The sequence below is a fragment of the Castor canadensis genome, chromosome 14, assembly GCF_047511655.1.
Source record: "Castor canadensis chromosome 14, mCasCan1.hap1v2, whole genome shotgun sequence".
NCBI classification, from domain to species: domain Eukaryota; kingdom Metazoa; phylum Chordata; class Mammalia; order Rodentia; family Castoridae; genus Castor; species Castor canadensis.
Window position 1 is genome coordinate 98,463,126 of NC_133399.1, and position 15,634 is coordinate 98,478,759.

Sequence of the window (15,634 nt, forward strand, 5' to 3'; positions counted from 1 at the left end):
AATTAGAGCAATTTTTGGAAGAGCAAAAATGATTTTTTTTTTTTTTGAGACAGGATCTTGCTATGTATCCCAGGCTGGCCTTGATCTTGCAATCCCCCCTGACTCTGCTTCACAAGTGCTAGGATTTATAGTTGGAGGCCACCAGGAATGGTTCAATACTTCCTCTGTGCTGTACATTTTCACATATTTCATTTCATCTCAATAACCATAGAAAAGATATTATTATCCACATTAACAACTAGAAACATGAGAGGCTAAGCAGATTTCACTCAACTGCACAGCCACCAACTCCTGGAGCATAAAGATAGCAAAGCCAAAGCCAGAGGCAGAGATAAGCCCCATAAAGGCAGTCACTACCACAAGGCAAAGGAAGCCCACATCTAGGGAAAAAACATAGGAACGGTGCCTCGTTTGTGCCAACTCTTTCTATTTTATTCCTTCTGGGGGTTACACACTGCCTGTGAGGAGCATGAGCACACAGTGCTGTTCTCCATAGTCTAGGATAGAACTGACATACCATCAACAGGCTACAAGTACAGAGAAGTTTTCACATCTTGAGGGATTTGTGCTCATCTACCCATTTCTCTCTCCCCATCCTCCTTGCTATTGAAGGCTGCATTTAAGAGAACTGAGGGATGGGGACAGAGATGCTACCTAAAACATCACAAAGAAGCCCTGACGTGTTGGTGTGAGCACATCCACAACTCCAAATTCCTTACCACCACCCCCTAAATCCTCTCATGTGCCTGACTTAAGGAAGCACAATTAAAACATAATAATAGCAGTCAATGTTCATTAATGTTTATAGAACTTTCATTACTGCAGGGGAAATGATGGTAAATGCTCCCATGCACTGCACCTCAATTAATTCTCATAATGACCACCCTTCATCTTAGGTACTGATTTCATCCCTATCCACATAGGAAGAAACTGAGTCCCAGTAGTGGTAACTTACTAGAGGCCAAATTTATGGGCCTCTGACTGCTAACCCCTGTGCTATGCTTCCTACAAAGTGTGTTTAGTGCCCTTTTACTTTCCAGTACTCTCTTTGTCCTTCATTATTAAAACTATAAGACAAAATGTCCAGACAGAGGAGGCATGAATTTTATACTGACGGGCTAGTAAAAAAAATGGCGTTATAAAATACTGGAAATATGAACCTGAAATCTATAATCAAAGCAAGAAATGCCAACTGAACCAACATACACAAACACTGTGTTATATAATCAGCTAACTACCCTGAAAGTTCAAGCACTGGGGCTGTCACTGGCTCTCCGCTGTTTGGGAATCCTTTGATTCCCAAGCATCCTGAGACAGATGGAACGTCCATGGGCTAGGCTCACATCCCCTTCTTGAACATCGCTGACCTCCTTGCGCTCTGCACTTGTCTATGCCTGCTGAAAAATGAAAACACAAAGATGCTCCCAGAGATAAACTGTGGAGCTGAAATCTCCTCAATGTCACAGAAAAAAGGTTTTTCATTAGATAACTGGCTAGTCTTTTAAGTTTCAAACCTAACACTGAATGCTAAAATGAATTATCTTTCCAAACTAATAGCATAGCCAACTTTCTTTTCAGGCAGTGACACACTGAAATAAGAATGACAGCCTGTGCAGTAGTCAGAAGGACCCCACAAAATGACCAAGCTCAAACTGGACATTCTGATGCTTTTAGGAAGTTACACAAAGAGTTGTTAAACGTACACTATACAGTCTAGGAGCACCAGGCTATGCGTAATCACCTCAAAGAGCAACACAACTCAATCAAAGGGAAATCTCACCGTGCCCAAACATTACAATAAACATACCCTTTTCATTTTTGCCAGTCCTACTTGGAAAATAAGATACGTAAATATTCATTTTTCTCCAGTTTCTTCCCAAGACCTCGCCACAATGTTTTCCATTTGAAGCTGAATGTTTTTAAATACAAGGAATTTTCTAACTATAGCTATCCATAATCTAAAACTGCCTGAGAGCAGACAAAGACAATCAACCAAATTGCAGTTACCTTTATCAGCAAACACATTTGTTCAGAAGACAAAGCACATTCTCCCATTCCATCTGCTTAGCAAACTTTCAACTTCTGCAAGAGCGCTCTCTTAACATGCTTCTAAAGCTGCTTCTGTGGTGAGTACAAACTGCTACACACTGACTCCACAGTGACATTCTCCCAGAATGCCACTGTGTCCCTCAGGGGCTGCAGGGATAAGAACTTGAAAGGAGTTGAAGGAGTCCTTCCCCTCTTCTCAGCCTCCCCTCTCAACAGGCAGCTTCCCTCCAACAGACCTGCTTCAAAAGTCCAGACCCAGCGAAGTCACACATGACCTCACAAACCTCCCACTTAACTCTTTAAAAGCCAAGAGCCAGCTGAGGACAGAGAGAAAAGGCAGCCCAGCCATCCTAGTATAACTGGAGTGGCTGCTGCTTAAGGGGAAAAAGGTGCTTGTTCAACACTATTCAAAAAGAAAAAGTAACTTCAGCACTGTTGTTCTTTAAGAGCGCTAAGGTTTTGGAAGTGCTAGGTTAAAGACCGTAATTCCCAAGAGACACACATTCTACTCCTAAAGGAAAGACCCGCAAAATAAATTCTTTATATGATATAAAGTTTGTATGTTAAATGCACTTAGATAACTTGTGTTTTTCTATTCTCATTCAGGTTTTGTTTCTGATCAGCAATCGCTGATCTGAAAATGTTGTCCTATTGTTTAAATCCTGCTTCAGACAGCCAGAAGAGGACAGACCTCACTCACAGCTGTCAGACACAGGCAACAACTGTCTCAGATGCATGAGAGAACAGGAACGGGAGTTAGGCAATCTGATCCAGTCACAGCCGCCAGACCCAACTAGTGGATAGCAGAGTCTCCATCAGTGCCCCTAAAGGGAAAGGAGACCTTTGACTACAGTGTTTTCTAATCCATGTTTTTCCTTTGGCTCCTGCTATTTTGGGGGTATACAGGAATTATAAGGGTTGGAATTTAAAAGAACTAAAAGTTACCTTGTAAACAGAAGTACATAAAATTATATACTCTCAAAGGAAATATGTATGTAATATGCCCTTTCAAACATGCCCTGGCTCACCAGAAAATTATATTTACCACACAGCAATTTTATTCCTAAGTATATACCTAGCCTTAGAGAAACTCTCCCATACGAGCACAGAAAATCACATCTAAAAATATGTGGCCATTATCATACTATTTGAGATAACAAAAATACAAGTCATAGCCAAAATGTCCATAAATAGAAAAGTGGGCAATTAAGTTATAATATATTCATATAATATCATAATTAAACTGATAGGTTTAAAAAGCATCACATCAAAAAAATCTATTTCAAATGCTGAGAAAAAAACTGCTACACGAGAAAACAAGAAGATAGCATTTACATAAAGTTCAAAAACTGAAAGGGCATAAACTAATGTTCATGGAGGTACACAGAGGTAGGATGCTAAGTATCAACAAGCCATGGTGACCCTGACCTAGGGAGGGGGAGGGACCAGAGAGGCATTCACAGCAGTTTGTAACTCCTCTGTAACATTTTTTTCCTTAAGTAGGACAATGAGATCCATGGATGTTCATTATTTTCTATACTTGTTGATATGCCAAAAACGTTACCAAAGTTTGAAAAAGTCAGCCAGCTGTATCTTTTGAGTGAAGCAGCACCTGTTCAGGCTGGAAGATTAGCAGAACAGGAGGCAAAGAGGCCAATAACAACCTTAGTTCCCAATTCCCCAAATCCTAGCAGCTGCTACTGATTCTGCTATAGTTTGGCTTCCTCTTTCTGAAAAACTACCGTGCCCCATACACCTACAACCATTTATACACATCCACCTTGTCCTTTCAAACCTACCTCAAAAAAAGCAACAATGCCAGGACGGTCTCCATGACATCCACCCTGGAAGTACCCCAGCCTCATGACCTCCACAGCCTGACTCTGCAAGCCCTACCCTAGAGTTATTCATAAAGGTATCAGTTTTCTCTTTGGGAGACACCTAAACATTGTAGATCCTTAAATTCTCCATTTAACAAAAGCTGAGTGTCTCGTATGTGTTAGCCCCTGAGTCCAAGGTTCTCGGAGGTCCAAAACTAAGTCCTGAGAAGTGCACAGCCTAATGAGAGACCTAAAGGACGTAAGTACAATATTATATGGAACCCTAAAATAATTGTTAAGTGAATGCCAAGTATGAATAATGAGGTTTTATGACTTTGCCTCACAATATAATTATTCAATACCTCTTATTTCCTCTATACTAAGGACTATAATATTACTGTTGGAAGAAAATGCCACCTTGTTTGTGTTGAGGTGGAGACAACAGATTGAGTAACTATAAAGGCCATAAAAAAACTACCATAACTCCTCACCAGCAAGTACTCTAAGGCTTTTAGAATTATTATTACAGATACACATCTTAAGTCCATGTTAGCATGGACTACTCATAGTGTGTAGCTTGTTTGTTTGTTGTTTCCCCAGTACTGAGGTTTGAACTCAACAGTTTCAGGCTTGCTAGGGAGGCACTGTACCGTTTAAGCCAGGCCAGGCCTCCAGCCCCCATAGCAGGTAGCTTTGAAGATGTTTTAATGTGATAGTTCAAGCACTGTTTTTATAGATAACAACATTCGACATTTATTGAAGACTCATTAAGTGTTGGTAAAAATGTCCCTTTTCTCAGATAAGGAATTTGAAGTCGAGAGAGAATTCACTAAAATGTGAAGCAAGGAAATACGCCTTAAGAGCCCACATTGTCCATCACTAAGCCATGTATGTGTCAGTTTTCCATTGCTATGACAAAATACCCAGGTGCTCAACTTAAAAGGAGGAGGCATGCTTACATTCAAGAGGATTCATTCCATGGGTGTTTGGCTCCATCACTTTGGCGCTGTAGCAAGTCTGAACACCATGGCAGAGGCACCTGGGGGTGGAGCAAAACTGCTCTCCTCATAGCAGCAGGAACTAGAGAGAGGAAGAGGACTGAGGTCTAATATCCCCTTCAAGGGCATGCCCCTCCCCAAAGACCTCACTTTCTCCAACTAAGCCTCACCTCTTAAAAGGTTCCACCACTTCCCAAAAACGCCATAGACAATCAAGCCTTCAACACTTGGTCTGTAGAGACACTGACAATCGAAACCATAACAACACTGTTTCCTAAAGGCAAAGTAAATCAGCCCCTATATTTCTAGAACAGGATGGGTACTCTATGTCACTATACGAGACACAAAAAGTCATTTCCAGATTCATAGCCAGAAACACTGACTTTTACAGACCTCCAATACAAAGAATCTCTCTACCAAAAGCACATTTAACTTTAAGAGGCCTGCTGCCCCTGAGAAGAGGGACTACTTCCTCCTTAGCTTTGCATTCTGCTCTAATTCGGGTCCCAGTGAGTGCTTCTCAAACTTTAAAGTACTATGAATCCTCTGGAAATGTTAAAATCCAAACCTCCCTGAGCACGTCCAGGGTGAGGTCTGAAATACACACTTCTGATAAAGTCCAAGGTGATATCCACAGTGCAAGTCTGAAGACCACACCTAGGAGTAGCAAGGAGTTACCAACATAGGGCTCATATGAGAATCACTGGGAAAGCCTCACAGTGATCAGTGTCCAGGTGCCACCAATAGAATCCAGAATCTTGGACAATCAGAGTTTAAGATGTTCCCTACATAATTCTAATGTGCCATCAGGTTTGACAATCACTGATCTACAACTGCACTGATCAAAGGAGGGGCCTTGGCTCATTGTTGTAATTGGCCCACTGTTGGAGACCAGAGCTCTCAACCTTCAGTGTATATGTAAGCCACCTGTGTACCTTGTTGAACTACAGGTTCTAATTTAGTAGGGCATCAGTGGGATCAGAGATTCTGCGTTTCTATCAAACTCCCAAGTGAGCACTGGTGATGAGTGAAAAAACTCTGAAATTTTCAGTAGTTCAGTGTGTGTGACTTATAAGGCTCTTCTTCCATAATTTTAGTTTGAGAACCAGTAAAACACCAGCACATGGAGATTCAGGCACAGACATATGAACCAGCATAGGAGACAGAAGGAGCAATGAAGCCAAAGCATTTATCTCTCACTGGTTTAGATGGAGTTTAATATTAATCCTTATTAGCATTCATGAGAAAGATTATATTCAACCTCCCTTGCACCACAGCCTGAATGTAGACTGAATATAGACTCTGCGTTTCAGCTTCTAGAGAGCTCATGAAATTGAAAAGAAAAGAGAAACAAGACTGAAGTACTGAAATGTGCCCACTTTGGGTTCAGGTAGATTTTTACAACTAAGAAAAATATATTCAGAGAACAATTTGGGGAAGCTCTATCTTTTTTTTGCTCCCCAAACTAAGGATCAATACATAATATCTAGTGTTGCGATATGGTGCTAAGTCATCTCTGCTCTGAGGATGCTATCACACCCTCTAAGGGTTAAATATTGTACTGATGCATGAATAAAAAGACTGTTGTGTCTTCCCAACCAATTAAAATGTTTACCACCATTTCAGTTTTTATTTAGAGCCATGATTTTCCTTATAGGAACTTATAACTCCAATATTCCTCATCATTGGAAGTTGTCTCTGATAAAAGATCATCCAAGTGGTCAACATCTCACCCTTCTTCACACCAATATTCACCAACCAAACAAATGAATTATATTTGATCATTCAAAGATTTAAGCCGCAGATCCAGAATGTCTTTGGAACTATCTACTTCAAATCCAGGACCATTTCCTGAAGCTGTCAGAAATGTATACAAGAGACACTTAACAAATGGGGAGCCCACAGCCCCAGAGCCATGGCTCTGTGAAGGGCACCAAAAGAACAACCAACAAGCTGAGCACTCAGATTCCATACTGGGCTCCCTGACGATCGCTCCATTGTAAAGAAGGGAGGCAAGCACAGAACAGGTACCAGGAAACCGACCCTGCCACACGTTATTTTCTACTAAGAATTAGAAGGACACATCTGGGCGCTCTTCTGTGTGAGCACCTCACAGGCCCATCCTCAGCCCAATCCTGGCCCTCTGAGAGCTTGCTCACTCCCACAGCTGCAAGTCTCACCTTGAAGACAGTGAACTTCAATTCCACATTCCCACCAGCCCTCCATTAAACCGACCCTTGCTTTCCTCAAAAGCTGGCTTCACTACATGTTCTGCTACAAACCCACTTCTTCACCCAACTCTGGTTCACTGCTCGTGATTTGGTGAGTTATCCATGCTTGAAATATAGCAGTCATTTGACTTAACCCTCAGTGGCCTATGTTCAAGCATTCAACAAATCCTTGTGGTATTTTTTTCTTTACCAGGTTTTCTCATATATTTTCTTCTTATTATTTAGACTATTACTGAAACAACTGCATAATCCATGACAGGATTAAAATAAATATTGACAAACTAGAACTCAGCAAATTCTTACAATAAAACTGTAAGGTAGTAGGTAAGGTTGTTTCCATTTTACCTAATAAGGAATCAAAAGTTGGGTGAAAGAAAGACCTACCCAAGATCAAGCTGCCAGCAATCCTCATATATTCCACACCACCCTAGTGCACTGCACCTTATGAAAGGAAAGTGATATTGCAGAAAGTCCAGAAATAAGGCTTACAGCCAGAAAGACTAGGTGCTGGGCAGCTCAGAGGCTGATGGCAGCTGGAGCACAGGGCAGAGTCACACGATGATTCTCCTCCAGGTTACTACTATTATTAGAATTAATTTCATTTCATTATCCCCTACAACGTGTCATAAATCGTTAGGCCACTAAATCACTTGATTAATCTCATTTGCTCCCCCTCCCATTACAATAGGTATTATTAATACTATTTTATACTTGGATTCCTAGATTTTATATATGTATTCATAATTACATACCTAGTAAGTAACAGAGGCAGGATTCAAAACCAAGTACAACTGACTATCTATGAAATCTAGGAGAGCTCCCATCCCTCAGCACCACAAAGGACCTTCTTTGTGGTAATAAAAAAAATAAATAAACTTCGCAATTACAACTACTTCAGGAAACTAGAAAGAGAAAAATGAGAAGCTCCTTTTCTGAAGGGCATACTTTAAACCATAAGTGAAAAAAATTAAAGAGATTATATTACAGTCACAGCCACCCACTAATGACCTACGACAGGCAGCAGAGCTTAAGACGACAAGGTGGGAGCTCCATGGGCAGCCCAACCTAAAAACAACTTCACCAAATCAAAATATTTCACTATGTCACCAACTGTAACCAACACTATTTTTCTCTTGTTTTAATATTCATGCATATTAAGGTGCCTTTTTAAAAACCATTTAAAATGGTTTTAAATTGGGATGCTAGAAAAATTTTTGAAGTCACACTTTAACAAATTTCTGTATCACCGTTATTCATGTGACTTCTTCCGAAGCAAAAAAACACTAAAGAAAGACAAAAACTGAAGACAAAAGGGAATAGTTCTAAACACCAGCATTCCATCTGAGACGGGGAGAAAAGAGGAGGAAGGCAGAACACCAGGACTGTCAATATCAAATTCAGGGTGGGCTGAACACTGAAGCACTCTCCTCAGGCACATCAGCTGCACACAGATGTAATTCACCTCTTCTGCTGCACTCCGTATTCTGAGCAATACTGAAAGAAAACCTAGGAAGTTGGGATAGCAAGTGTATCTATTACACTAGAAAGGTGATTTTCAAAAGCAGTTTCACACAGTTCAGAGAACCAGAAGAGAAGTTCCTGCCATACTACTATATTTGCTATCCCTCTTTCCTCTGTCCAAACCCAAGCTCAAAGAAATGGACAATATTCGGCTCAGTTCATGGTCACAATGACAACATCTGTGCCTTGCAGTCTTCAGGTCGGAACTTACTGATTGGAGTTGTGGTCATCAGCTGATAGGCTGGAGAGAGAGAAGCACCCAGACACAAAGGAACCCATTAGAACATGTGTAACTGTAAGTCTCTAATTATCCTTTCTAATTTTGGAGCCATGTGACTGGACTTCACACAGCACCGCTGACCCCCTGTGGGCCTGAGTGCAATGAGCTGGACCATGAAGGGAGGGGATGCAACTCTTCCCTTCTTCATTAAAATATTGTGTTACGATGCAGGGTGAGCTATTTCCTGACTGACATGCGGCAACCTGGTCAATAGAGCACCTGGAAGAATGTAACTATTCCTGGCCAGACTAGGTCCAGAATTTGGAAAGGGTCTTGACTTTCAAAGTGTGATCTACCTGATATCACAAAGATATGTAATATTTTAAAATGTAAATAGCAACATAAATTCAAAACAATGTCCTTCCTAACCTGATGCTAAATATTACAGATTTGGGGGACTCAGGTAGGAAAGTAGCAGGGAAGAGTGATCTCCCTCTGGTCAGCAAAGCATAGCTAAGTCCAAGACTGGAAACTATTCCAAGAAGAGGAAAGGAAGATGTTCAAGTGGTCCAACATCCTAACCACCACTCCCAACCACTTCTACTATCTTTAAAGATGCAGCACAACACAGAATGATGTCATCCTGTGCGCAAAAGAAATCATCAGCAAATACTGACACTGAAATAACTTGTAATGACAAAGTAAAGACACAGTGAAATAGGAAAGGATTTTAAAATATATCTACGCAATACGAAAACAAATACATTTTTGTTTTGTTCAAGCTATTTGGTCCTGTTCTAGGATCTGTCATGAAATCCACTTATACACATGACTAAAGAGTCTAATTTGTCAAGCTCTGGAGCCTGATGCCTATGTTTAAGTGCTATGTGTGCCACTAACTGTGCAACCTTCAGCAAGTTACTTAACCTCTCTGTGCCAGTTCACTTGTCTGAAAAATGAGAACATTAATAGTTCCTTTCTCCATTATGAGACTACAGCACCATGTCTTTAGCAAATAAATAAAATCTATGGACTACATAAAATACAAAAGTATATTTAGAGGCTAACTAAAGTAATCTCACAGTATTTTCTACTAACACTTTATACATTAAAATCAGTATCTCAATAGGAATGGACTTAGTTTCCTCAAATGTCCTATGGACTATCAAAAAAACATTATCAGGGGAAAACTCAGCTTTACTGCCCCTTTTTTGTGCCTTTCTCAGAGTTTACATTAGCTAATATGATCAGGCCCATGGCCCACAACCAAGGAAACAGGAAAGGCCAGGGAACAGAGATGGAATGTCAGGCATGTGTACTTGTTTTATTTATCACTCTTTTATAAATATCACATTTATTAATAAAGTTTAAAAATATTCTTTTCTTTGAATTCTAACTGCCCCACAGTGTTTGTCTGAGAGAATTCAATTAAAATGACTATCGTGTACTCATCAATCTGAACTTCCTTACCAGGCTCAATACCTTTGTCTACTTCCTTCCCTCTGCAGGAGGATGTTTTAATGCAGAAGAGATTTTAAAAGGATGTTCATTGATTGCTTTAAAATTTTATGGAAACATGTTTATTAATGACTTGATAAATTTTTCCTCAAATTCAACAACACACACACACACAATCTGCCACCAACAAAAACAACCAGCTGTACATTTAGAACTTAGTTTCTAAAAATGGACTAAGTCAGACTTCTAGATCTATAGACATCTGGCATGAGGGAAGCAGAGCAAAAGAAAAAACAATACAAATGACCAGGCAGCTTAGAAGAGTGGAAGGACCTTGTCTAGGAGTCAGGCAATGTGAAATGAGGTACAAGATCTGTCACTAGAAAGTCATGTGGCTTTGGGTAATTCTCCCTAACAAACAGATATTATAAGATAAGGTTATCTAAGGCCCCCTTAAAGCTGTAAAGTGATATATTTCTTCAACCCACAAGGCTAGCACAATTTCTCTGGAGTTGTACCTTCTCTAAAGAAGGCAGAGGAGGTTAAAGAAAAAAATAAGGTTTCTAGTTTCTTTAAAACTTCCTAAAATCCTTATGCCTGTCCTTTTTTTCTTTTATAAACCCTGAATAGAGACATACAACCAAATAAAACTCCATCCCCTATAACTACTTACTATGTTGCACCAACTCAAAGAACACAAAATGAGTGTCCACACAAGTCAGTCTGTCCCAGTCACTGGAAGAACTCATGGAAGGAAGGAATGACCACCAGTAGGGAATCCTACAGAGGAGGGTCAATGTTGGCGAGAAGTTCACCTGGCTCATCTCTAATAAGACACTTCTTCATTACTTTTACCACTAGATAGGAGCTCATGGTTTGACTACTCAGAGACAGTCAGAATGACACCACTGGCTAAATCTCAGGTGCTAAAACACTATGTCCTACTGCAGCATTCCCTCTAACTATTGAACTCTGGCCATAGTAGTGACTAGTGCCCGAGATGTCCAAATGATGACTACTTCCTATCAGTGCACAAGCTAATGAACCTCTCTCTCATCCCCTTCCTTCCTGCGCTGACTCACTGATGCCTGACTCTTCCCTTCACTGACACATCTTCCCTGTATCTTTTATGGTAAAGCTTTACCACCCACACCACCTCAGAGAGTGGTTTATGTCCCAGTCCAAACTACCTCAGCTCCTGAGACCTGTTTTTAGTCTATAATAAAAGCAACTTCAGCTTCCCCAAAAAGCTGGGCTGGAGCTGCAAGGATATTGTCTGCGTCCCTATGCTGTGGCATTTTATTACAATTTACAATCAGTCCCCAGGGATGATGATAAAGCAAAAGAACTAAAGTGGCACCCTCCACTGAGGGACACCCCATCTCAGGATGCCTACTACCCTATCAGGGCACCCCAACCAAGGTGGCCTCCCGCTAAGGGACAGGATGCTCCCAGGCACACTCCCATGTCAGAGATGCCTCCCCTGAGGAACACCCTTCCTTCAGGGACACACTCAAGGACAAACCCCTAGATTTAAGCAAGGACTCATCACTCAACCAACTCAGACTCAAACTTCTACTCAAGCTCCTAGTTGGTGCCAGGCACTGCTAGATGCTTAACCCGTTAAATCTCCTGCCACTCAGCGCACAGGATATCAATACTCCTGTTTTGCAAATAAGTAAACGAGGTTTTAGACAGAACAAGTGGTTTGTCCAAGCTGATTCAGACAAAAGCCTTGTGCTTTGAGACCTGTGTTCTTCTCATTAATTCACTGTGCCCCAGTAAGACAACCACTATCCCAACCACTTCCATGGAAGTGTACAGCCACAATGTTATAATGTGTCAGTCTTGAGTTTTCCCATCCTATGAACTACAAACCTACAAGCTGGTTATAGAAACTGCCAACACCAGGCAAACTGTTCAAAGAGAGACGTTCACTAGGAACCTATAAAATGGATAGTGACTTTTGAAAAGAAGCACTGACATTTTTTATATAGCTTTAAAATAGTTTATCCCCATTTAACCTTCTCTCCAATACACGCACACACACACACACACACACACACCCATACCGGAAAAATATACCAAAACTAAATTCATGAAAGTTACAAGTTTAGCATTCTCTGCCCATTGATGGAGAGGATAAATGACAGGTAGATGACCTGAAGATGATGGGCAAGAAAGATGAAATGATGGATAATCCATAAGCAAAAAAGGAATCCCTAAATGACAGGTATAGTACATGTAGCCTATATAAGCTGCCATTCTCTCCCAAATAGAGTTAGACATTAAATAGAAAAGAAAAAAAATACTTATATCCTTGCCAAGGTCTCAGTTCTATCAAACATCCATAGTAGATCTTTCTTCCAATTTCAGAAACGAAAAGGACAGCAGACAGAACAGCACCTCAGGGAAAAAAAAGGCTGAAGGAGACATTAGTGACCATCTATTCCAACACCTTCAATTTACAATTAAGGAATGTGTGGGCCACTCAAACAACCCACGCCATGTCATCAACAAATGTCAGTGTCAGACTAAAGTTCTTTCACAGCACCATGTGACTGCCACCAGAACTGCATCATCAGAGCAAATGCTTAATCATCGCCACCAATGTTTATTCAGTATCCAGTCACACGTGTAATCTAGGAAACACCAGAGAGGAGAATGCCAATTTGACAATCACTAAGATGTACCTTGCCTGCCCTTAAAATTCAAATTACTTTTTACTCACATCATTTCCTTATAATCACAAAAGCTGGCCAGATGCTTTTAAACTATATTCCACATTCAGATTTCCCAAGGTGAAAATACTACAAAAACGCCACCATGAAATAATGAAAGCAGGAGTAGTACCTTGCCCAGAAAGCAATCTCCGGGGCACCTTTCACATAGACGGAGTTGCTGGCATCACTCAGCCCATTGGTAATCCCGCTGAAATAGCCCATCACTATCCCACCATCTGCCGAGACGCTCAGGACATCCTGTTGTCCTCCTGCTGAACTCCTATCCAAGAACTGACCGCCTTCTTTAATGCGCTGTTGTATCATCGGGGTAAGGGGCATTTCAAAGCTGAAACAGCTCTCAGGCTCTGAGTATAATGTCTCCAGAGACTCTGCACTGTAGTATAAAGAAGTGTTGTCCAAGATGGTTTCAAACTGGGAGCTGTATACATCGGTGGAGTCCTCTGTGTATCCGGGTCCAAAAATACCATCTTCTCCTCCCCTAAGGTACTCCTCCTGCTCCAGGATCCTGGAAAAAAAGAGTGAAGAGCTTCAGTATCAAGTTGATTTTTTTCTTTGAATTTTTTCCCTTTTCATAATTAAAAGATAGTGTTCTGGATGTAACTCTTGTATTCACTGAGCCTATGCCTTAATAACATACTTGGGAAGGAAGATATAAATCATATTCAGGTTAAAAATTCCTGGTATATATGTGTTATTATCCTGTAAAAAATTTAATAAAGCTTCAAATTAGTTTCTTATTGTATTAATACATCTAGTCCAGTGAACATGTGATTAAATTCTTGTTTCAGTCAGCTATACTCCACAATTTCAGATTATATACAACTACCATTACTTACAACAAATGCAGATATACTTATCATGTAAACTAGATACAGTAAGCACTCATTAAAAAGACATTAAATTTCCATCAGCTGTTAATACTTTCTGATTTAAGTCAGACCAAAAGTGCTAGAGGACTGCATCAGAATCCAAGGGCTGCCCTCTGCTGATAAGAACACAGCACTGCAGAGAGTTCAGGTTCAAAGCTGGACAGCAAAGAATGACTTTAAAAAAAGTCAAAAGTCATGTCAACTGCAAAACTAGCCAAAATTATGAAAAACCACAAACAACTTAAAAGTTAGTGTACAGGAATGGGTCATTAATTTTGGTATACAAATGTGAAAAATTAATACATAGTCTGATCTTCAAATATTAAAATGAGGATTAAGATGACTAAAGTTAAAAACTTGGGAGACCGAGCAGAGGTAAGAACAGAGGAGGTCTAGAGTTAGAAAAACCTGGGGCTGAACTTCTGCTGTGCTAATTACTAGCTATACCACTTCAGGCAACTTTTCCTAAGCTCTCTGAGCCTCTGATTCCTATAAATAGTAATAAAATAGAAATGAGTTGTCTATTAAGTATCTCATAAAGAATCCTTATTCCTACCGGAACAGTTGTCTTTGCTGGTGTTAAATAATGAAGGTCCACCATGTACCAAATACTATTATGGACTTACACATCCTAAAGGCTTCCCATTGTCATGTTCCTTCTTAGTTGCTCCTTCCCCATTCTCTGCCTGGCTAACTCATTCATTCCACAGTTTAATTACCATTTCCACAGAAAGGCCTTGCCCAAGCTTCAAGTGAATTAGCCTCTGCCCTTCCATTCAAATTATTCTTTCTACTATGTCTCTGTTCTTTTCTTTACAGTACCCATAAGGTGTTTACAAAGTCCAAGTTTATATTCAACAGTAGATTCCAAGAGAATAGTGACCACAGACCCTATCTACTTTCAACATTCCTTTATGCCCAACATCTAACAGGGTCAAGGACACAATAAACAGCACACGTGCAGAAAGAAAGGTAAGGAAAGAGGAAAGGAGGAACGAATTAATAATCTGGGCAACAGCAAAAGTGTGTATCAAAAGTGTGTATCAAAAGTACATCCCAGTGGGATATAAATACTGAGTCATAGCACATATAGCAAGGCTGGTTTTTTGACATTACTGGGTTTTGAACTCAGAGCCTTGCACTTGCTAGGCAGACGATCTACCACTTGAGACACACCACCATTCCTTTTTGCTTCAATTATTTTTCTACTAGGGTCTTATGTTTATGTTCAGGCCAGCCTAGATCATGACTCCTTTCTATTTATGCTTCTCAAGTAGCTGGAATGATAGGGGCATATCACCATATCCAGTCTGGCTTGAACTTTTTGCCCTGGCTGACTTCAAACCATGATCCTGCCAGTCCCTGCCTCCCACATAGCTAGGATTACAAGCATGAGCAACAGCACCTAGCCTCAAGACTGTTTCTGAGGAAAGTCTAGAGACTTTATATGTTGGCATGGGGGAAGGACAAAGGTCCTGATTCATCCTGAAGGACCATAACTTTCAGTGGATCTGTTAACTGTAAGGAAAGAGCATCTCCTTATATGAAACAAGAAGACAAAACAGAAAAAAGCAAAATGGAAAGTCATTTCAGTTTCAACACAGACATTCTCCTATGTAAACTGGAATATGTCATGAGGAATGACAGAAGAAAAGAAGGTATACATTTAAAGTACAGTACATAACAAATAAATGATTGCCAAAAGAAACACAGTGTGGTCAGAC

At 40.4% G+C, this 15,634-nt stretch overlaps 1 protein-coding gene across 8 annotated transcripts in view; it reads right to left on the minus strand.

Moving 5' to 3' along the window:
• Positions 1-15,634, minus strand: part of Psd3 (pleckstrin and Sec7 domain containing 3) — a 498,369-nt gene that overhangs the window by 288,688 nt on the left and 194,047 nt on the right. For 7 of the 8 annotated variants that reach the window (XM_074055085.1, XM_074055084.1, XM_074055086.1 and 4 more), the window contains one exon: positions 13,151-13,546. In XM_074055085.1, coding sequence (XP_073911186.1) covers positions 13,151-13,546 — 396 coding nt within the window. Of the gene's footprint in view, positions 1-2,007; positions 2,457-13,150; positions 13,547-15,634 lie in introns of those variants that run through there. The other variant, XM_074055092.1, reaches the window with a different exon arrangement.